General features: G+C 54.0%; 1 protein-coding gene across 2 annotated transcripts; it reads left to right on the forward strand.

Annotated features, from left to right (window-relative positions):
- The first annotated feature begins 255 nt into the window (after positions 1-255).
- Positions 256-17,668, forward strand: EMX1 (empty spiracles homeobox 1). 2 transcript variants are annotated; one of them, XM_019712877.2, is made up of 3 exons: positions 256-1,180; positions 7,015-7,199; positions 8,637-10,592. In XM_019712877.2, the coding sequence occupies exons 1-3, from the start codon at positions 649-651 to the stop codon at positions 8,691-8,693; spliced, it is 774 nt and encodes a 257-aa protein (XP_019568436.2). In that variant the 5' UTR covers positions 256-648; the 3' UTR covers positions 8,694-10,592. The 2 variants fall into 2 exon arrangements, with proteins under 2 accessions (XP_019568436.2, XP_019568434.2); XM_019712875.2 differs by lacking the exon at positions 8,637-10,592 and adding an exon at positions 15,887-17,668 and having other exon boundaries at positions 266-1,180.
- The last annotated feature ends 5,713 nt before the right edge of the window (positions 17,669-23,381 follow it).

Here is a 23,381-nt window from a genome sequence, read left to right on the forward strand (position 1 = left end):
TTTCTCCCAAGCCCCCGGCCCCTTGGACGCCTTCTCCAGCTCCAGCGCGTGTTGAGACGGTTGCAGCGGCTGCCAGACTCAGCTAAAGGGCGGAGACGCGAGGAGAAGCCAGCGGCGAGGGCTGGGGGAGGAGGACGCCTAGATCGCCCGGTAGAGACTCCAGTCCGGTTTTTGCCTCCGACTGCAGGTTCCCTCCTCCCCACCCCACTCCTCCGCCCCGGTACCCCCCCCCCGCCCCTCGCCCCTCCCCACCCCGCCCCCCACCTTGGGCAGGTGAGCAGTGGCCAATGGGCGAGCGCAGGGCAGGTGCCCGCTAATTCGCGCCTTGCTGCGCTGCGGCCGAGGCCCGGCTGGGTAGTGCTGGGAGAACCGGGGGCGGGGGTCGGTCGTGGCTGGACTCCGGAGGGAGGGGTCCGTGTTCAGCCCTCAGGCCGCAGAGGCAGCTCACAGCATCGCACCGAGCCCGCGCCAGTGCCCGCGCCGGGAGCTGCCTGCTTGGCCGCAGAGGCCCGCGCGCCTAGCAGCGCGCCGGAACCAGAGTCAGCGCTCGCTGGCTCGCACGCCCCTTGCCTCTCCGCGCCTGGCTCGCCCGCAGGGGCTGAGCGCGGGCGGGCGGGCGGGGGAGGTGAGGGGTGCTGGTGTGTGTGCATGTGCCTGGCTGGGTGCACACCCCGCACGGTGGCGGCGCCAGGACGCGGAGCCCTCCCCAGAGCCCGGTTGCCTCTCTCGGCTCTGGCGCCCGCGACCATGTTCCAGCCCACAGCCAAACGCGGCTTTACCATCGAGTCTTTGGTGGCCAAGGACGGCGGCACCGGCGGGGACACTGGCGGCGGGGGCGCGGGCTCCCATCCCCTGGCGGCGGCCGCCTCGGAGGAGCCGCTCCGACCCACGGCGCTAAATTACCCTCATCCCGGCGCTGCCGAGGCGGCCTTCGTGAGCGGTTTCCCCGCCGCCGCCGCCGCCGCCGCCGCCGCGGGCGCCGGCCGTTCGCTGTACGGTGGGCCGGAGCTCGTGTTCCCCGAGGCCATGAACCACCCGGCGTTGACCGTGCACCCCGCGCACCAGCTGGGCGCCTCCCCGCTGCAGCCCCCGCACTCCTTCTTCGGCGCCCAGCACCGGGACCCCCTGCACTTCTACCCCTGGGTCCTGCGGAACCGCTTCTTCGGCCACCGCTTCCAGGGTGAGTGCCCACACTTGCCCGCCTACGCGGCCGGCCCGCGCCCGCGCTGCAGTGAAGCCGGGGAGGCTCGGGGGCTCGCAGGGCTGTTCGGAAGTTGTTTCGAGGAGGCTGCGGGTCCGCAGAGGCCATTCCCAAGCTGGGAGGAGCCGTGCCAAATCCATCGCGCTTCTGTCGCGTTGAGTTGCCTCCCAGAGAGCCGGGTTGGGACCTTCCGGCCTTCCCAGGAATGATGCGGGTCGCGACGCATCCTTGGAGCCTCTCCCGGTGCTCCCGCTGGCCAGTCTTAATCTCTCTGCTGAGCCAGTCCCAGCCCAGAAAGCGCAGCGCCCGCCGCCCTCCCTTCGCCGGTGCTGGGCCTGGCATCATACTTCGCTCGTATGTCCACAACCAGCTCCCAGGGATCTGCACTCGCTGGCACGTCCCGGCAAGGGAAAGTCCACCCCTGGGTCTGTGCGAAGAAGAGGCAGCGGGCAGAGCAAACTGGCGAGTTAATTAATGTTCAGTGTGGATTGCTCAGCTGTCTTGGGATGTTTCTCAGCAACCTCGGCCCGACTTCCCCAAATCACAAGCGCCTCTCGGACGCAGGGTGAGGAAGGTTTGCCGTCGCAAACCAGCTTCCTCCGCCGCTTGCTGACTTTGAGAGCCCACCCGGCTTCTGTAGGACCGAAGGCAGTCCTCCCGGGCAAGGGACCGGGGCAGAAAGCTTCTAAGGTCGTAGGCGGTCTGAGCCCCCTCGTCTGCACTGGGCAACGGGTTTGCTAATGAAGATCCTCGACTGCCCTTACACACACACACACACACACACACACACACACACACACAGTTGAATTATCTGACTTTCCCGAAGGAAAGATAGTTGCATTTGTTGGAGTTGGTTTTCTTCCTTGAATTGGTTGGAGTTTGTTTTTCTTTCTTGTTTTTAAAGAGTAGCCTTAATTTGTGCAGTAATTGCCTTAGTTTCCGGCCTTATTTTGTTAGTGTAGACCGGACGTCTCAGCCTTGTGCGGTTCCACGACTCAGAGCTAGGTAACCCGACTGTTAGTGAAACAAATGGAAACGACGTGGCTAGAGCTTGGGCTCCAGGAGCGAATCTGACGGTAAACCGGCTTTACACAGTCAAAGTAAATGAGATGTTTGGTACAATTATCTAGATAATAGGAGAAAAAATGATCTCTTGAAGCTTTAGTTATAGCTGCTTGTTTCACAGAAAGCCGCTTTCTCTGGTCCGGATTTGTCGGACTACTTTCTCAGTCGCATCTGGCTAGTAGACACTGATTCAACAAACCCCACAAAACAAGAGAATGTAATTATTTGAACAAGAATTTTTGTGGGCAGACTTGTCTCCCCTGAGAATTTCAAAGATTTGCCCAAATCATCCGGGGGAAAAAAATGCCTCCGGTGTCAGGAGCTTTGGGCAAGAAATCTGTCAATTAAAATCAATGTTTACTGATAAAATTTAGTTTTCTTCAAAATTGAGCAAACCGCGTCGATCCTCCACGGGCTGGGATCCCGGCCTGGGTCTCGAAATGCAGTGCCTTGAGACCGATTTGAGAGTCGCGGCTGTTTGAGAACCTTCAGGCCAGGGCGGCGGAGGTACCAGAGGTTAGGAGCTGGTGGAGGGACAGCGACTCGTAGGAGAGGGCAGAGTTGGTCTTAAGCCCTGTGGTCTCTGCTCAGCCGGAGAAGGCCTCTCCCATGGCGCCCTCGGCTTCCGACCAGCTCCCCCATACCCTCCGAGCCGCCTTTCCCACCTCTGGGCTCGCCCGCGAGGGCTCAGGGTGGAGGGCCCAAGCACCTCGCGAGAGATCCCGCTCGGGCTCTGAGCATCCCTGGCCTGGCGAGCCCAGATAAATCCCCCACAAAACCCTTTCGGAAATTGCCTCCGCTCCCTGAGCCATCAGTCCCGGCGGGCACGTTGTCGAGTTGAAAAACCGTTGGATTTTTCTCTCAAGAACCATGTCTGGACGAGGAGATGGAGCCAAGTGTGGCCGCGTTTTTGAACTCGGAAATCCCTTGGGCGCTGAAGGACTTTTTGAACCCTGAGACATTTTGGCTTCGGGGCCGGTCAGCGTCACTGTAGACCCGTGCGCGTCTCTGCAACCGAGCGCCCTGCGGACCCACCGGGGACCCGGGGCTGCGAGCTGAGCCGGCCCAGGCCCTCCGGCGCCGTGTTTTCTAGAGAACCGGGTCTCTGCGATGCTCTTTTCAGCCCCGTTTTAACACAAGAAACGGAAACCCTACACGAACGAAAAGGAACATGTCTGCACTCCGTGCGCTGCGCTCTCCGGCTGCAGCGTGGTCCCGGCGAACAGGGAAGCGGCTTCTCCGCTAAGCAAGGCGGTAGAAGAGGAAGGGCCAGCGCGGCATGATCGGGACCAGCTTTCAGGACCCCGAAGCCGGGAGAGGAGGGATCCGCTTTCGAAGCGTGGAGGGGAGGTGCTGGTGGAGACGAGGTGTTGGCTGCCCTTCCATGCTATTTCCCGGACTTTGGGAACTTTCCAAACCAAGGAGCCGCGTCAGGAGGGGGCCGTGGGAGACCTGGCCCTGTGGGACTGGCGACGGTAATGGGCCGGTGCTTCAAAGGGCGTCTTTGTTCCGGCAGGAGGAGGGGGAATGAGGTTATCTCCGCTGCCTGGCCGGCCTCTCCCTCTCGTAGCCCCAGGCCCCTCCGCCCTGCCATCCGTCCCAGAGCCCCGGGCCCGCCGCGGCTGCTGTGGAAGGGACTGCACAGCTTGAGCCCCAGGCCCTCCGGATCCTGAGCTCCCACCTCCAGCTGCTTCGTTCCTGGGAGTCTCTATTGCTAGTTCCCAGGCATTGCCTTGAAGTGGCCCGCAGAGAGAGGCTGTAGGAAAATGAGGTGGGGTGGGGTTCAGTTTCTCGCTCCAGGGAAGGCTAAGCCAGCCCCTTTCTACTTTCCCACCTGTCCTTGTCTGAAACTGACAGCCCTCTCTCACAGCCCAGAATTAGTGGGTCAAAACAGGCCACATTGCACCCCAGCCCCAAGCCTGTTCTGCCTTTATGGTCCAGTTAAGGGAAACTGAATCCCCATTAGAGATGGCAAGGCCTCCTCCCCATAGGTCAGAGTGAGAGGGGTCCTTGCACGTAGCACCTAAGCCACCACCCTGTACTTGCAGAAACATGTAGCTATTGATCAGTTTCTCCAGACGGTTAGTTTTGTACTAAACATCCCCCTTCTTACAGGGAAAAGCCCTGCTTCTTTTGAAATTAAATCTGTCACCACTTATCAGCATCTTGAATAATTTTCCTGCCCCCCCCCCTTCTTTGCGGTTGGGTCGAAAGGATCCCTATGTTTCTGCATATGTATATGGACACAGACTGTAGACACACGCTGTGTCCCCTGACAGGACATAACAAGGAACTGGGGTCATTCCCTCAATAAGGCAGACCCCAAACAATCTCGCTTTCCCCCAAATTACCCAGATTGGAGGCAAAGAAATATGTGTATGTCAGAATAAGAGAGAACTTTGTTGCTTCCATCCTCTACTTTCAGTTTATAAAGACAAACACAGAGAATTCCACCACACAAGTGACCGACACAAAGCACCGAATTGTGAAACAGCCATCAAGTGACACACACTGAGGTAGACTGCAGTCCTGCTTCCTCAGCCCGCACTGCCCTTCACACCTCTGCATCCCATTCTCTCACACCTATGGGACTCTCCACTGCCACCTCACCTCATTTGTCACTTCTGACCAGCCTGAGCCAATCGAGCTGCTAGAGCCAAATCCTGTGAGTACCGGCATGAGCTAGGCTTTCTCTCTCTCCAGCTCATTTTCCAGAGGAAACCACCATTGAGATTTCACCTGGGCTCAGAAGGATATTGTTTTTGAACCAATTTGTTTTACCATCAACAAGAAGTGTCTGCTTCCCACCCACCTCTCCCACCTTTTCCTGGCCTATCATACTGGCCCGTACTCAAGACTTGAATCCTTCTCATTCCTACCTGGATCCTCCTTTCTCTCCCTCTTCACTCTCACTGCCAGACCACCGCCCTGATCATCTGTCCCCTCCACTGCCACACGTTAAACTTCTCTTCCTTTAGACAGGCCTATGGCCCTTGGCCTGACCCCATCTTGAAGGGCCCAATGGGCAGGGTGTTCCCCCCTCCATTTCCTATGATGTGACCCCACTCTCTTTTGTAGCAGCACAGATCCAGTCACTTAAAATGGATAGGTGCCTGGAAGTTGGTGACTTCTCAGGGTCAAGGGACTTGGTCTCCCTCCACCCCCAGACACTAGCCCCTCATTCCTAGGCAACCCTGTTCTACAGAAAACCCCAGCAATAAAGCTTTCCTGTGTCAGTGTCCAAAGCCCAGGGATTTGGAGAAAGTAACGTCAGGCAGTTTCCACCAGCAGAGGGACATGAACCTGGAGAGTTTTAGCAACAGCATCTCAGTTCTGTGCCCGGCTTCACTTAACAGGGATATTTCCAGAGATGGGCGATCTCAACTGAATGATCCAAACAATTGTCTTAAGAACAAAACAACAGGTCACATTGAGTCAAACCAGTGGCCATTTCAGAGGGAATTAACTGGATCCGTCAATCTCAACAGCTAACTGTCAAAATATTCCATCTAGGGCTCTGCATTGTTGGTGGGTTAGGAGGACTGTTATGCGTATGTGCCAGTGCACGGGAATCCACAGGTGATGTCAGTGGCTGCTTCCAGTCTGTTAGCAGGGTGACCATGCCAGGGATTGTGTGAGGGCATGGTGGGGGGTTCATTGAGACTGGGGCTGTGGGTGGAAGCTTGTTTGGCTTTTGTAGTTCCTGACCTCGCCACCCCAGCCTGGTCTAGCCCAATGACAGCCCCTCCTCCTGCATGTAGGAGCTGACTCCCCTTGATGGCCAACATTTGCCAAAGGACAGTCACGCTCTTTGAGAATCCTGTATGGTGGTAGATGGGAGAAAGACAGTAGGGAAGCTGGAGCATATATTTACACATGCCCATGCAAGAACCAATCTATTAGACAGAAAGATGATATCTAGATATTTATAAACATGTTTCTTTAGCATGGGACTATTCAGGGATGAAGCAAAGTCTTTTGCCACGAGACCACTGAGAGTTTCCTGTGGGGAGAGGGTTTTACCCAAGGGGAAGGGGGAGAGAGGTAGGGAAGGGCAGAAGAAGAACCTGACCTTAGACCTACAGGTACTACCTGGCAGTTGACCTAGCCACTGTCCTATTTTTACCACTTGGAAGGTAAGCACCTGGGCCTGTTGGTAGGAATTTTCAAAGGGCTAGCAGCCTGAGCATTTTGCTGCAAAGCTGGTTTAAGCAGGTATAAGGGGAGAGGTTCCTTGGGTATCCTTTAGTTTCTGAATCTGTGTTTGCATGCGGGATGCCTAACAACTTCGCAGTTCCCCTTATCACCTTTCTGGCGCTCAGCCCCTTCTTTACTCTTGGTCGGTCCACTTTGAGGGAGATATGACGGCCCAAGCGGACAAAGAGAGATAAGGGACTTTTCCCACGCCTTGGCCTCTTGGGTTGCTCCAGGTACTGTGGATCTGGGCGGGTCTGCGCCTCATCAGGCCCGGGCCCACCACCTGGCCCAACAGAAGCGCTGCTATTCCGTGCGTCCCCGGACCGGGTAGCTCTGGGATTGTGGGAGGTGTTGGGAAGGAGAGTGGCCTGAAGGAAGGGGCAGCAAAAGGGAAAGAGGAGACAGAGGCGGGGTGTGTGTCGAGGATTGGAGAGGATAGCGGAGCTCTCGAGGACGAGTGCGAGCTGACGGGAAGGCCCCGGGCTGCGACTCACGGCGCCCCTTCTCTCTGTCTGTACCTGCGTGTGTTGCTGTCGGCGGCGCCGCCGCAGCGAGCGACGTGCCCCAGGACGGGCTGCTGCTTCATGGCCCCTTCGCACGCAAGCCCAAGCGGATCCGCACGGCCTTCTCGCCCTCGCAGCTGCTTCGACTGGAGCGCGCCTTCGAGAAGAACCACTACGTGGTGGGCGCCGAGCGGAAGCAGCTGGCCGGCAGCCTCAGCCTCTCGGAGACGCAGGTAATAATCACCCCGCCAGCCCGCGGCCGGCGCTGGCCCGGAGCCCCGATGGAGGTGGGGGCGGGCGGGTGCCGGAACGGCCCGAGTCCTCCCCCAGGCTTCCCCGAGCCCTTCTCCCGCCCAGCTCCGAAAGCCACATCGGCAGCGCTCCGGCAAAGCCAAGACTGACTTTAGACACCCGGACCTCCGACGGTGGTTAGCCTCGCAGAGGCTGCAGGACTTTTTAAATCAAGCCCCAAGGACCCAACAGAAGTGGGAACTAAATCTTATCCCGAGTCCGCTCCCGAAACCTGTAGGGAGGTGCCAGGTTATCAGGAAGTGGTGGGCCCTCTGTCACTCTCGGGCCGCACCAGTGGACACTGGAGCCATCCCGGCCCTGTGATTACTGCCCCCCTTCTCCCGCCTCTCTTCCGGGGCTCTCACGGTTTCTCGGGATGCCCAGGCCTTCCCCGCACTGGCTTTGCTGCAGTTCATGGGCAGAGTTGGTGGAGGCCTCGACTGCGCTAGCAGCAGGTGCTGTGTGGGGAGAGAGCCCACGTGTTCTCAGGCTAGAAACAGCAGCAGCAGCAGAGGGGATAAGCCAGGGAGCAGTGGCCCTGCTTGGAGTCGGAGGGCGGGCCTGATCTCCGCACAGTCCGGCCGGCAAGGCTCTGGAAACCGTGGAAATGGCTCTGGAAATGCGCGGCCATCTGAGAGGCCTGGATGTGGTGGAAAAATAGATTCTGGGTACTTGGGGGGGGGGGGGCTGTTTTCAATCACCTGAAGGGCTGTTGAGTTGGGGAGAGAATAAACTCCAATGGTGTTGGAGAGATTTGACCTGGGTGAAATTACAATTATCACGTAGTGTTTTTGTAGTTGATGATTAAGAAAAATTTTGAAAGAACTAGATGGAAGTGACAGGGCAGCAGGTTGAGGGTTATTGTAAGTACAGGCTTTGCCTTAAATTAATGCTGCCTGGAGGCAACGCCTACGCTCACAGGGAGTACGGCGTGCCGGAGGGGCTAGCTGCTGCCCTGGGGGCTGATTTCAGTGTCTGGTTGGGCCTCAGAAGACCTTACTCCCTTGGGTCCCTAACATCTCCCGGATTTGCAAATGAGAGAGGTCTGCACGCTGGCCTAACAGTTCCCTCCCCGCCGGCATTTCACCATCCTCTCCCCTTTCCTGTTTGCCTAGCCTCTACCCTCCACCACTCTCCACCCTCGTCCCGGGCCAGGACAAGTAGCGGGCCTTGGGGCGAGAGGGGAAACAATGAGGATAGGAAGGGAGCTTAGTAGGGGATTTAAACCCTCACTGCGTCGCCAGATCCCTGCGGCCGGCGGACCTCACCCGCGGGTCCTCGCGTCGCATTTTGGTATCTACTGTCGTCCTATCGGTTTGACGCCCCGTTTAATCAGTGCATTACTCCCGTCTCTGATGCAGGACCCGTGTTTTTTTCAGATTTACTACCTCGGCTGTTCTAACTACAGAGATACAGCTTACAAACAACGGAGTTAATTTTAAAAAAATATTTTAAAGAAAGACATGTTTTGTTTTGCTTTTTAAAAACACGTTAATAAAAGAATTCCCCCCTTTTCCTCCTAGCAAACAGCATTTTAAAATTGTTGTCTAAAACAAGGTGTCAATTTAAGGATGGTGTTTAGTTAACTTCATTAAAAAAGTAACAGTTGTTTAATTTTAATTGCAGAAGTGTAAGAAAACAAAACGGTTTATAATCCCACCACCCACCGATTAATACTTGTTGAAATAATGTCATTGTTTCTAAACTTTCGACTTTTTAGTGCATTGAGAGCATTTTTAATTAACTTTCTTTCAAATCGAATCTAGCTGCTTATTATTTGCTTCTAACAATGCCAGTTAGTAAACATAACAATTATTTCTTTCACTTTTATTATAAGATGTTTCAAACTTATATTTAAAACAAAACCAGATAGAATAATATAGGGTATCCAATTTCACTATCGAAACTCATGTCTAATCTTGTTCCATCTGTATGGATGGCCTGGTTTTAGCATATGGAACAAAAAATAATAATAGAACTACGGGAGGTTTGAGCCTAAGAAACCTCCTTGTAGAGACCTGTCTTTCCAGGTGAGGACTCTGAGATGGAGAGACTGGGCAGAGCTCCCCAGGCAGGCAGATGCGATTTCAGTATCTGCCTCCCTGCTAACTGGCTGTGTAACCTGGGCAAGTTACTCAACCTCTCGGAGCTCTGGTTTTCTCATTCAGAAAAATAGGTTGTTTAAGGATTAAAGGCACCTACTATAAATTCAAGTGATATTAATTGTCATCCCCCGTCCTCCCCTTTCCCTTATTTAAAGTAATATATCAAGTTAGTGTTATAATAAGATTCAAACTTGGGCTTCCTGACTCTTAATCCGGTGTCTTTCTAGTATGTCCAGGCTCCTTTATCATCAGAGCTGTCTTTCTGTCCCTGTCATAACTGATCGTTTGGACCTGGGTTATATCATTAAGTAATTACTTATCCATCTTTCAGTATTTTCCAGGCAGGCTTACCTGTCATTTCCAGCTGTCAGCTACTTGTCAAGCATCAGTCATTCCCATCAGCCCCCTGCCATCTATTTCTACTGTTAATATCTATATTTGTCTCTCAGAGCTCTCTTATTTGACCCTCACAGATAAGCTGTTTATATCTAGCCTTGTACTCTGTCTTCTCTCATTAAACTGCCTCCCCCAAACTGGTTAATTTAGATTCCCTATCTTCTATTAATTATAATCTTCTTCCTAACAATAACTCCTATTTACCCAACTGTTTGTTATCTCTTTATCATCTGTTTTATCTTCTGTGTATCCACAACCCATCTCACACTTCCATCTCTATAGATCCACTTAGCAAGTGACACATAGTCCTAGGTCTCTATTGGTTGTCCCTCATCTCTGGCTTTATCTTCTTTCTGGGCCTCAGTTGCTGAATCTGGAAGATGGAATGAAGTCTAGGTCCCCTTCCAGCCCTGAGTTTCTGGCTCATCTATATTGCACTTCTCTGTGTTTCTATATAATCCTTCTTCCAAGTTCTCAGAGCTCACAGTCTATCTCCCACATATCGTAATATGCACAGGACTTTGCTGTTGTTTAATTATCTGTCAGGTCCACATGTCAGGCTATAGACAGGCTGTCATCTATCTCGCAAAGAAATCTAAAATACTGATTCCTGGGCCCCGATCAGGAGATTCTCTTAGGAGTTCCAGGATGGGACCCAGAAAAGTTTTTAAAATAACTGTCTGGGTTTTTCTGATGAACAACAGGCCTGAGCATTTCAGCTCTGGGGACAGAAGCTGAGCTTTCCTATTTCTCGCTTGTACTCAGGGGCCCAGCTCAGTGACCAGCAAGGAGCGGATGCTCCGTACACGTTTTGAGTGAATGGGCAGACTTCATTTGATTGTACACATACCCATATGCTAACTTTATCAGTCATTTCCCTTGCTCTCTGCTGTCACTGCTCCCTTCTTGTCCCTCTGTTTTTCACTTTTCCCTTGCAATTTCATCTATATTGTTGACCTAGTTTTATCCATGGATAAAGTTTCAGGGAGGGTTAAATAAATCAGTGTGTGGGTCTTCATCCAGAGCTCAGGAGTCTCTGTACACCCAAAGCTTTAGTATGGAGATTCGGGAGGTGGGTACCCTGAGCTTCTTTGTTGGGGCAGGGTTATACGTGGGGAGTAGGGGATTTGTGCTGGGATGCCTATGGGTCCACCCAGGAGGAGGAGAGAGTGGCCCCAGGTGAGGGCTCTTCTCCCTTCTGGCTCTAATCAGTTGCTCCTCACCACTGTGGTGGAGGCCTGGATTCTGACCTGGATGATGCCCATCTAAGCTTGGTCCTGGCAGCTGGTGGGGCAGACCCAGGCCTGAGTCAGGTCAGATCCATGAATGCGAGTGAGAGAATGAGTGTGTTAAATGGGTGTAACGTTGTGCCCACAATGTGGGGCACATATAGGCTTAGTGTGATTGATGCCCAAAGGTCAGATGATATCATATGACACATCAGATGCTGGCAAGTCATCATATAGCATGGAGTGCAGCTCGCATGCCTCTGTGCTTGTGCATGACGGGAACATGTTAGTTTTAGGAGAGAAAACATTGGTTGCTCCAGCCAGACTAATTGGTCGGTGTTTCCAGCTGCCTCCCTTGCTATGAACAGTTCAGCAGGCGTTTCTTGACCTTCCCTGGCTTTGAGTTTAGCTGAGCTGTGAGGGGAAAGGGAACAGAAATGTGGTCCTTGGCCTTGGAGATTCCTCATTTAGTGGTAGGACCTAAATGCAAAGTGTGCACACTTGTGGGATAGGCACAGGGTGAGCGACTGGAGTTCCCTTGAAGTCACAGGTGTGGGCTGACAGAGGTCAGGGGAGACCTGCATGGGTAAAGCCTCCCAGGAAACCTCAGGCCCAGAAGGCGTGGACAACACATAGGATTCTACGTTGGTGGGAAGGAAGGGGAAGGTTTGAGGTGGGAAAATTAATAGGAAGCAGGACCTCTAAAGTTTGGCCACTATCTTGGAGCCAGAGAGCATGGAGGGAGGTCTTAGGAGACAGGAGTGTGTGGTCACCTGTCTATGGATTTTTTTCCCCCAGGGGCATGATAAGTAGACTTCCTTGGGTCCCTTCCTGCTCTGGAATGCTCTGCCTTTTGGGGGATGTATGAGAGGGGGATAGCCAAGTGACGTAAATTTTAGAGGAAGGTCAAGGGACCTTTGTTACTAGCTCACTGTATGTTTTCAAATGGACTTGTCCCTCCTCTAAGTCTTGTCTCTTCTCCAAGAACTCTGGCACTTGAAGTTCTAGGTCCAGTGGGCGGCAGAAGGGGGCAGGGGAGATAAGAAAGACTAGGTGGTTCTCTGAGGCTATGGTCCTGAGGAGGCACGTAAATCCTATGAGATTCACCTGAAAGTGAGGGCAAGCATCCAGGATGGTCTGAGAGAGGAGACAGGAAGGCTTAGGGTTATGATTAATGGGGGGTCAGAGGTGACCTCAGGTTGGGGGGATGAGAGTTCAGCTTAGCATGACATTGGGCTTCACCCTGAGAGTAGGAGCAGATCACATGATCAAATGATAGGAAATGGATCCCCAGGGGAGAGGGCGGGGAGGGGTTAGAGGAGACTGAGGGGTGGCTTGATTGATGTCTCCAAGCCTCTGTCTAGTCTGAGGACTTTCTCTGTGTCTGAGGATGACAGACTAGGAGGACACAGGCCTAAACCAAAGCAGAAGAGATAACAGTAAGACATAAGGAGGAACTTCTTGTATTAAAGTGACAAGACTCAAATACCCCTTCACAGGGGTATTTGAACTTCTTGAGGAGAGCACAGGTATGTATTCACGCGAAAGTATGCAGGGGCTGAGAGCCACAGACACTTCCATTTGGGATGGGCTAAGGTTGGGGAGTAGTAGAAAACAAGGGATCCGGGCCTGGGTCATTCAAACAGTAGGTTATTCAAAAGTAAGACCTGAAATATGGGTTGGAGCTGTAGTTTGCTTGTTAGTTCATCTGTCCATTCGCTCGTGCATTAATACATGCGTGTGTGGTCATTCATTAATGCATACTTTGATCTATCTGCAAATGCACTGATGTCTTCATTCATTCATTCATCTGCAGCAGTTTCACCTTCTTCATCCTGCCGGACTCAGACTGACCCTTGTCCCCTCAACAATGAGTCTCCCTTCCCCAGCTTCCCTCTATAAGTGTTTAATCCAGGCTACAACATGGAAAATTAAGAATTGACCATCCACAGAACTAAGCCAAAGAAGGATCACATCTCTTTGGCAATTAGCACTACCCAAATCCTTTTGTTGATTAGGCCTCAATCCTTCTGCCATTGATGTTCTCCTGTTTTCCGGGTCTGGCCCAGAGCATAGGGCTGGGCTACCTCACTTCTGAACAACTGGCTGAACAGACCTGGCATGTGTCCGCTGGGACTCCAAAACAGACTCACTCATCACTTTGGTTCTCCAGGTTCCCATAATCCTGTGAAGAGACAGGTTCCAGCAAATACATTAGCGCACTGCTGGGCTCACTGTTACTGGGACAGAGAAAAGGACTAAGGAAGTACAGACAGGCAATGGGGCAGGTCCAGTGACAGAACTTCAGAGCAGGGTTTTGAAGGCTAAGTAAATTTCAGGTGGGGTCACTTAGGCCAAAGCGGAGAATCTTGGAAGGGTCTGTTTATCTGAAAAACAGAGACGTTCTGTGAGGCAGGGACTTGGGAGACCATGAGGAACGACTCCCCAAACCCCAAGAGGTCAGAGATGGGGTGGTTCCTCTCACCAACACCAACATCCCAACTGAACTTTTGAGGCTTAGAGAGAGGTGTATGGGGGTGTGGGGTGGGGACATAGGTGCAGAAAAAGTACAGTCTCCTAAGGCAGCCTCCCACAGAGCTGGGCGCCACACTGCGTGACCTCTGTTCTCTAAGGAAGGGGCTCTGGGTTCACCCCAGAATTGCCTGGCTGGATTGGAGAGGTCATGGGGTTTCACTCTTACCACGCACTACACTCAGAGCCCAGTTCCCTTTCTTTCCCAAGTAAAACATAACTAGGAATTGTTATCAGTCATGCATTAAAGAAAATTCAGAAAAGTGGAAAGAAGAATAAAAGTCAGCCATACTTTAGTTACATTTCCTTCCAGTCTTTTCCCCCCATGCATAGATTTTGTTTTTCCATGGTGTGATCACACTGTGCCCAAACTGTGCATCCTGCCGTTTTCACTGATATTACTAAGTCCTAAGCATCCCCCTGTTATTACAGTCTTTGTAAACAGCATCTGGACACGCGGCCCAAGGCTGTTCTCTGGAAGATGGCCAGGCCGCCTAGGGAGAGGGTTTATAGCCCTGTCTCTAGACAGCTTGACAGCCTTCCTTGACCCTGGTTGTTTTCATAGAGAAATCATGAAATCACTTTCATTGGGATGTGTCCGGAAGCTGCTCCTGTGTCTGAAGCTCCACCATTGAAGCTTTTTTTCTATGGGCCCATGATGCTGGGCAAGGATAGCAGGCTGGGTCTGTCCCATCATAGGTAAGTCTCCTTCCTGGAAGGAGACTTGGGAGTGTGTGTGAGTGAGAAAGTGCAGAGGGATCCATCTGTCCTGTCCCCGGTACTGCTCAGGGCTGCCCTGGATCTCGCCATCACCAGGCTGGCCTGCCTAGCCCTCAGCCAGCCCCTTGGGTTCTCAGGAATGCCGCCCCAGCCCAGCATGCAGACCTGACTCACGCACTGCCTTGCACAGGAGGCAGGGTGAGCTTACCCGCCTACTGGATGGCACAGTCACAGCAGGCTCCAGGGCGGGGGTGGGGTGGGGTGGGGGGGAGGCAGGGGCCAGGCTGGCTGCCAAATGGTTATGCTGAGAACCACCCAGGGCCCAACCAGCCCTGTTCCCAAGGAAAGGTGGGAATCCAGAAGCCCTGCACCTAGAGCATCTGCCATCCTTCCCATCTACCTGAGGTGAGACATGTAGGTGACAGGTTTGAACCTTGACCTGAAAATGAGGGAAGGAGACCTTCTCCTCATTCCATCCCCCAAGGCCAGGCCGCTCATCTCCTGTCCCTGCTGTCTGCTCTGCATAGCACTGAGCACCGTCTGTTCCTATCCCCAGCCTGGTGCTCTAAAATCCAGGAGGCAGGGTAGGCTGTGCTATGGACACCTTGGGGCGGGGGCCAGTTGGGAGAGCCCTGGTTGGGTGAGCTCCAAGGAAGGGACAGAGGGGAGTGTCTTGGAATTGTCAGGGTCGGGAGTCCTGGCTAGGAAACTGCTCCCTGGATCCAGAGGCCAGGCCTGCTTTTGGCGGCCGCTGCTTGGCTTTTGGCTGAGGCCTGTGCCTTTTACTCATTCTCAGGGAGCAGGGGTTGGACTGGGTAATCCTCCTGAGGACTGCCCTCAGCTCTGCCTGGGGTTAAAGGCTCTCCCCTCAGCAGTCAGGGCCATTGCCAAAACCAAGGTGCTCAGGATCATTCCACACACACCACTTACGACTCACCACCCACCACCCACACGGGCACCATGGATTGCCCCAGCTGCAGTTTGGCACTACTTGCTTTTATATGTGCTGTCATTTCCAGGAAACCATCCACATCTTGTAACCTTGCCCACTCTGCATCACCTCCTCCAGGGACCCTCTGGAGCAAAAGCCCAGGAGGTGCCCTGGAGCTGCAAGGGACCTAGAAAGTATTTCTCCTATAGCCGATGGACATAAGCCCAGAGAGGGACAGGAACTTAGCAGAGGATCAGCACTCAGGCCCCTCCCAGTGACTCAGGATGGTCTGGCCTGGCTCTGCAAGGCCAAATACAGAAATGCATGGTCAGGAGGAGCTGACAGACGGAGCATGTGATGACTTTTCAGATGTTCTTTCATTTACTGTTCCCATCGACCCTGTGAAGGAGTGATTATTATCTCTTCTCTAGAAACTGGTAGAGACCCAGGTCTGCCTGGCTCCAGGATGCTTGGCAGCTCCCTGACCCCTCCCTTCCCTCTGTTGAGAGGGACAGGAAAACCACCCCCCTCTGGCCCACTGTGTCCTCTCCCGGCCCAACAGGCCTCTAGAACCACCAGGTCGCAGCTGGCCAGAGAGGACTCTGGCCTCAGTTTCCCCATCGGGCTCCCAGCTCAGCCTGAGTGCTGAGGCCCTGTTGGCTGCTCGGGGGGGCTCCTGGGTGTTTCTCACCTGTGCCCCTCCCTCCCTGGCCCAGGTGAAGGTGTGGTTCCAGAACCGGAGGACAAAGTACAAGCGGCAGAAGTTGGAAGAGGAAGGGCCCGAGTCTGAGCAGAAGAAGAAGGGCTCCCACCACATCAATCGGTGGCGTATTGCCACCAAACAGGCCAATGGGGAGGACATCGATGTCACCTCCAATGACTAGGGTGGGCAGCCATGAACCCATGAGGGCAGAGTGCTGCTCACTGCTGTCCAGGCCCCTGGGCTGGGCTCAGCTGGACTCTGGCCGCTCCCTGTCTGGGCTGTGGGGTGGCATCAAGTCACAGCCCCATAGGGCTTGGAGCCTGGGGCCACCACCGACAGAGGGACAAGAAATGGGCTGGCTGAGGCCTGGGACTGCTCGACCTTCTCCTCGGAGAAACTGCCTGCCTGCCTGGGCAGGCCGCTGGCCACTGCTGCCTCCCAGCCACTCTCCATTTCTCTTATCTTCTTTTTGTTTTGATGTATTTCTGTTTTAATTTATTTTCCAGGCACCTGCTGTAGTTCTTAGTGATCCCCTGTGTTTCCCTTCCCTATGGGAACAATAAAAGTCTCTCTCTTAATGACATGGGCATCTAGCACCAACTCCAGAGCCCGTGGGCCTGGGGTGGTGGATTCTGGCTCTGGGGGCCAGTGGGGACTGGCAGAGCAGGCTAGTTCAGGGCCTGAAAGCCTGGGGTGGGGCCTTGGAGACTCATTTTATTAACATCCCTGCTTTGTCGGTGGTTCACCTGGTTTCTAGCTCCAATGTCACAACAATGTCACAAGAGAAACTGAGGTGAGACTTAGGGAAAGACCACCCTGTATATGAGGGAGCCTATATGCTCAGGTCTTTCCAAACTTATTGAGCAATGAGAATCAGGCCCAGGTGGGTCAGGGGAGAGAGAGGGCATGTGTATTCCCCATGCTTACGAGACTGGTAGCTTTTCCAGTTGAGGAGAAACCAGAAAATGAAGGGGCGTATTGGGGGCTGGGTGGAGAGGGCACACTTCCCAGAGGCTGCCAGTCCCAGCCCCAAGTCCTGGCCCCACCCAGTTGCTCACTTGTCCCCAGAAGACCCCTTGTGCAGTTTATAGCTTCAGAGACTGGGCTTGAGGCTGAGCCTGCCACCGGTGCCCAAGGACTCAGGGCCTCCCAGCCTGGGAAGGAGCTCCAAGGCAGGGCACACCAACCTCTTTAGTTCCCCTGGCTTCAATTTGTCCACTTGTATTTCCTGCTTGTTACACACCAACGTTTCCTTCATCCTCAAAAAGCAAAACCCGGGGCCAGCCCGGTGGCTCAGGCGGTTAGAGCTCCGTGCTCCTAACTCCAAAGGCTGCTGGTTCGAGTCCCACATGGGCCAGTGGGCTCTCAACCACAAGGTTGCCAGTTCAATTCCTCGAGGTTCAATTCCTCGAGTCCCGCAAGGGAATGGTGGGCTCCGCCTCCTGCAACTAAGATTGAACACGGCACCTTGAGCTGAGCTGCCTCCCAGATGGCTCAGTTGGTTAGAGCACGTCCTCTCAACCACAAGGTTGCCGGTTTCGACTCCGACCAGGGGATGGTGGGCTGTGCCCCCTGCAACTAGCAACGGCAACTGGACCTGGAGCTGAGCTGCGCCCTCCACAACTAAGACTGAAAGGACAACAACTTGAAGCTGAATGGCACCCTCCACAACTAAGATCGAAAAGACAACAACTTGACTTGGAAAAAAAAATGGCTTGGAAATACACACTGTCCCCCAATAAAATCCTGTTCCCCCTCCCCAATAAAATCTTTAAAAAAAAAAAAAAAAGCAAAACCCGTATTCCTAATAGCCTTTCCCCTACGCCATCCAGACCTGTCTCTACTTCTTCCCTCCCAAGTGCCCCCCAACCCTCTGCTGATGCTGACAACAGTCACCAACAAGTTACCGCCACCCTCTTGTGGCCAAACTCAACTGCTTCCCATCTGGCTTCACCTGCACCCCAATCTTCTGGCCATGCACCCATGACTCCCCCCCACCTTCACTCCAGTACCCCTGACACCTCCTCCTCCGCCTCCCCGAGTCCTCCCCAGTCTGGGCCACGCCTCATCGCCTCTGTCCACCCCAGGGTCAGTCCTCCTCATTGAGCCCTCGGCTTGGGGCTTCGATTCCAATGCCAGGACTTCTCTTTGGCTCCCTGGTTTACACCTTCAGCTGACCTCCGGCCTCTGCTGAGCGGCAGACCCAACCAGCCCGCCACCAGCCGTGTGCGGCTCCATGCCCCTCAGCACCTCAAACCCAACGCATTCCCAGAGAATTCATCTCCTCGCCTGTTCTCCTGCAGGATCGCCCACTTTGGCAAGTGGCCAAGGTATCTTCCACCTTGGGAAACAGGGTGCATGGCTCCTGGTGGGTTGGGAGGGGAGGAGGGGTGGGCATAGTGAGCTTTGTGGAGATGTCAAGGATAAGGCCGACTCCAAAGCAGGACCTCCGTACTGGGGCTAGGGGCGTCCTCAAGCCCAAATAGGACCGTGTCTCCCCCTTCCTGAGTCCCCCACTCTGCCCTCACTTCTTCCCACCCTCGGCCTCTCCTACCTCGCTCCTGGTGCCCTCTGCTTCAGTCTCATCCATGTCATCCCTGTCCCTCAGTGAGCCACGGGTTCTGCCTGCACTGTGCCTTTCTTTACTTACGCTGTTCTTGTGACTGAAATGTCCTGGGGGGGCTTGATCAATGCTGAAGTCATTGGAAAGAGGTCAGAGGCCCAGCCTTGTTGCCTGGGGCACATGCAGGGATCCAAACACAGAAGGTCCTTCTGCTGGGAGTATCGGCATATCACGTGGGAACAGTCAGTGCTAGAAACCAAAGGGCTTTGTCCCATCCTAATGTCCCTTACCCCCCGCCCCCCCCCCGCCCCAACCAGGAAAACACATCCCTTGCATTCTAGAGAAGTCCAAGTTAAACCTTGGGTAGACTCTTTCACTGTCAAGCAGGTGGGATGACCTCTGGGGAGCATATGCGCACAGGTTGGGTGAGGGTGAGAAGAGGAGGCATCCTTTTGGCATTAGTGGGGGTCAGAGGCATTCGTGAGCCTTCCTCTCAAGATTCTCTCTCACTTGGTGGGGGAGGGGTATAGGGAGATCACAGCAGAGCACCCCCTGTCATCCAGATAAAGAGCTGGAAAGGACCCAAGGAAACCTGCCAATCTTCCTAGGCCAGGCCTGCAGGGGGCGGGGCGGGGTTGGAGTCCCGCTGCACTGCCATCCATCCCCCATGTTGTGCCTCTCCCTGCAGACGGTAAATATTGGTGTTGTGACTTCATTAATAAAGGCTTCTGTGAGCCTGAAAAACATGGAATCAGGATGAACTATTTTCTGAGCTGCGGGCTTGCCAGGTTTGCTAATTTGGGAGTTTTTGGGCCCTCTCCAGGGAACAAACCAAAGTCTCTCTCGAAGAGACACAGATGCAGCTGGGAAGGGGAGAAGCAGCCCAAGAATGATGCTCCCTTCCCTCCCCCAACTGCTCCTGCCCCTGGAGATCAGGGCCTGCAGGGGTGAGGACAGGTGGACAGGAGCTGCTGGACCAGGCCCTCTCTGTGACAACCTGATGGGTTATAGCCCCTCAGCCGGGCTGGCCTCCCAGGCCCTGCAAAGTCGGATGGCTGAGGTGTGATGAGCACCTGTGAGAACGCTAAGTTGCATGCGGCTGAAGAAGAGGGCGCACAGGGGAGCTGCTCTGAAGGCTCGCGGCCTACACCCTGTGCCTCACGCTCAGGGAATGATCTTTACACATCCTCTTGTCCTCAGAACTTCCAGGATTAGTCCCTCCAGCCTCCGCAGCAGCATGGCTCGTGCTCTTAGCATCTCTGCACTTGGTTTACACCAACTCCTCCTCACGGGTGCTGTGATTGCTGCCCATGGGACACACGGAACCCCCACCTCATGAACTGTTCTGGCCAGGAGGGAGCCAGGCTGGGCCCACAGGCCTCTCCCAGAGCCCCTGCTCCAGGGCAGCCGTGCAGGGGGAGGGGCACGGAGGCCAGCCGGCTTCGCGGAGCAGGCCCAGCCAGCTTTCCTGTCAGACAGGCGCTGCCAATGCGGAGCCAGACATCGGAACAGGTTTAACCAATTACCCGAGCGCCCCATCTGCTGTCTGGGGTGTGTGTGAGGGTGAGTGCATGTGAGAGTGTCTGGGAGGGCTGTGGGCGTGTGTGTGCAAGTGTGACTGTGGGTGTGTGTGGGCGTGCGGCAGTGCATGTGGGCAGTGTGTGGCTGTAGGTCCTGGTCACGCCCCCTCATTTGTCAAAGCCTGTGGCTATCAGCTTATAGGCTTTCTGTCTCCCTAAGGCCTGAGCGTCTACATGGACAACACACCCAACCCTCCAGCCTCTCATTCCCTACCCTCCTCATCACTACCCACTCTCAGGGCTCATCAGAGACTTACAATTACAGCTTCCTTCAAATCACACATTCAGATGTCCTTTCCTAGCAGACCCCACATTCTTCCTCCTCACTCACTCAATTTTCCTCGACATCCGACATCCGTGCTTTGACTTGATGGGCCCCTCCTGGCCACGGCCCCTCTATGTTCCCCCCACATCCCCTTGTCCCACTGTTCCTTAGCTGCACCTGGCTGGCCAAATGGCAAACTTGCTTGAACCTGTTTCCCTGTCTGTCCTTGCAACTGAGGCTGTGAGGACATCAGGCAAGCTTGCTGGTTGCCCCCCTGGACACCCGGGGTCCCAGCCTCAGCTGAGGCCTCACCCCTGTTCATAAGTCCACTTGCATTCTCCACAGGCGACGTCTCAGTCACGCTTCTCCCCGTACCTCTTCTCTCCCTTTCCCTCAGCAGAGGACTTCCTTTCCAGCTTCAGAAAGAAAAAAGAAGCACTTGAAGGGGACACCTTCATATCAGTAAAGGGCCTGACAGGAAGAGATGAGATGGTCCCTTCAAATGGGGCATTTTGAGAGTTAATTAAAGGAACAATTAATGAATTTTGGGAAGCCAACAAGATATGCTGTAGTACCCCAACACTATCAATAATGGGGAGCCTGGAGAGGCAACGGGCAAGGGAAGCAGTTACCAGACTCTTAGGACAGCTGGAAGGGGAGTGCCCCAGATGGAGCTGGGGACTTCAGTAGCAAGAGGCCCACAGACTGCAGGGGAGGCCAGGGGAAATAAAGCCCCAGTCTGTCTCCTCCAATCCTCGTTTCCTGCTGGTGACTCCCAATGGTGGGAGTCAGGTATCAAGTCCATTCAAGCCACACACCTGGGCTGGATAGTTGGTGGAGAAGGGTGCAGAGTAGACCTGGAGGGGCCGGGGAAGCTAGCCTCTCACCCCTCAACTTCCCACTTTCAAATCCACACTGCCTGCATCCATGCCATCTTCTCCACCTAACTCCTGTCACCGCCTGAGACTTCTCTCCTCAAAGAGGATTCTCCCCACATCCCCGGGGGACCTCACTCCTGGGTTCCTTCTTTGTCCTGCCTTGACAGTCTCTCCCACTCTCACGCATTAGAGTTTCAACAGGCCCAAGAGTCTCCCTTCTAAAGTGACCCCTAATTTAGCTCCATGTCATGTTGCAGCCATTGTCACGTCTCTCTGACCAACTCACAACCAAGTTTCCGTAAAGAACAATCTATGCTGCCAGTCAGTGGGAGTCCTGTTAATTTCTCAACACATGGCAAACTGGCTTTTGCCCTGAGCATACGCCACTGGACCATTCTCTACAGGTCGTTCCAAGGGACACGCTCTGCACTTCATCTTCCATCAACTCTCATCACCTACTAAGTACGTGGACAACCCCTCCTACTGAAGCACGCTCTTGTCCTTTGGGATACCACGCTCTCCTCCTCTTCCTCTTACCTCTTGTATTAGTTTGCTAGGGGTGCCATGACAAGTACCACAGACGGGATGGCTTAAACAACAGAAATTTTCTCACGGTTCTGGAAGTCCAAGACCAAAGTTCCAGCAGGGCTGGTTTTTTCCGAGGCCTCCTTCCTTAGCTTGCAGACGCCTGTCTTCATATTCACATGGTGTTGTTCTCTCTCCATGCATGTCTGTGTCCAAATTTCCTCTTCTTATAAGGACACCAGTCATATTGAATTAGGACCCACCCTAATGACCTCATTTGACCTTAAATACCTCTTTAAAGACCCTACTTCCAAATACAGTCACATTCTGAGGTATGGGGAATTGGGACTCCAACATATGAATTGAGGGGCTGGGGGACACAATTCAGGCCATTAACACTTATCTTGTGGTTGAACTTCTTAGCAGCCTCCTGTCGTCTCTGCCCAGGCCTTAGAGATGGGGACTCCTTGGGGTGCCATCGCAGGTCTTCCTCTTCTCATCCCACCTACTCCCCTGAGTGGCTACCACTGTTAGTTTAACTCCAGGTGCTCTCAATAAAATAAATGGATAACAAGCCACTCTACATATCCAATCCCGACCTGCCTCCTGAGTGCCAAACAAGTATACTCATTGTCTCCTAACATCTCAATTTGGTTATCTCACAGGAACCTCTATTAATTTGTAACAGAATGTATCACCTTCTCTGCAAATTTGTTCTTCCTTCTCTGTTCCTTAGCACTGAGAAATGGCACCACCATCTATGCCCTCAGCTGCTCAAGCCAGGAACTTAGGGCCATCTTTTTCTCTTTTCTGCCACCCTCCCCACAATCAATCACCAAGAGCTGAACAGTCTTGATCTCTTCACTTCTCTCCATCCCCATCCCACCGTCTGGTCCAGGCCCCATCTTCCCTCACCCTGACTGCCACAGCGGCCTCTTACCTAGTCTCTCCAGCAGTCTTCTTTGGGTCCACGCTACACTCCACTCTGTTGCCAGATGACTCCACTTCCCCACTGAAAGCCTCTGATGGCACCCAACTACCCTTGGCCCAGCTGCAGCTGGCACACTTTCACCTCCAGTGTCTTGCCCTCTGTTCTCTAACAACACTGAGCTTTTGTACTGTTCCTCCCTCTGCCCGGCTTACCTGTGAAGAGAACCAGCTCAAGTGTCCAGGGGACTAATGGCAGCTCCCTTCCCTCACTTCCTCGCATCTACTGCCTCTGCCTGTTAGCCCATTTGTCCATCTTCTTTCCCCCCCTTTTGTTCTCTTCTTCCTTTTCTCCACCCCTCCACAAGGCCCAGGGAATGGGGTAAGGTGAGGCCCTAGATTCTTGCTCTGGCTGAGGAGGTGTCCTTGTGGGGAAGGAGTCAGGCTCTGACCTTAGACAAGGCCGCCAGCAGCTACCTCATCTCAGAGTGGGGCATGGAGAAGGAACACTTCTCACCACTGCTCTGAGAGACACTTGGTATTGCAGGGACGCATGGGAATGTGGGGGTTAGGCCTTGCGGGGAGTGGCTAAGAGGTTCCTGTTTTGGGGGCTCATCCGTGGCAGGAGGACGGGTGAGACGGCAGGAACAGCAGCAGCTCCAGGAGACTAAGGGAAGCTCCATCTGAAAATGAGGCCGGCTCCCTAGAGCCTTGGGAGAGGGTCACTCATCACTGCCCTCATCCCCCAGCATTCTGACTCTCCTAACCAT

This window comes from Rhinolophus sinicus, linkage group LG05, assembly GCF_036562045.2.
Source record: "Rhinolophus sinicus isolate RSC01 linkage group LG05, ASM3656204v1, whole genome shotgun sequence".
Lineage (NCBI taxonomy): Eukaryota > Metazoa > Chordata > Mammalia > Chiroptera > Rhinolophidae > Rhinolophus > Rhinolophus sinicus.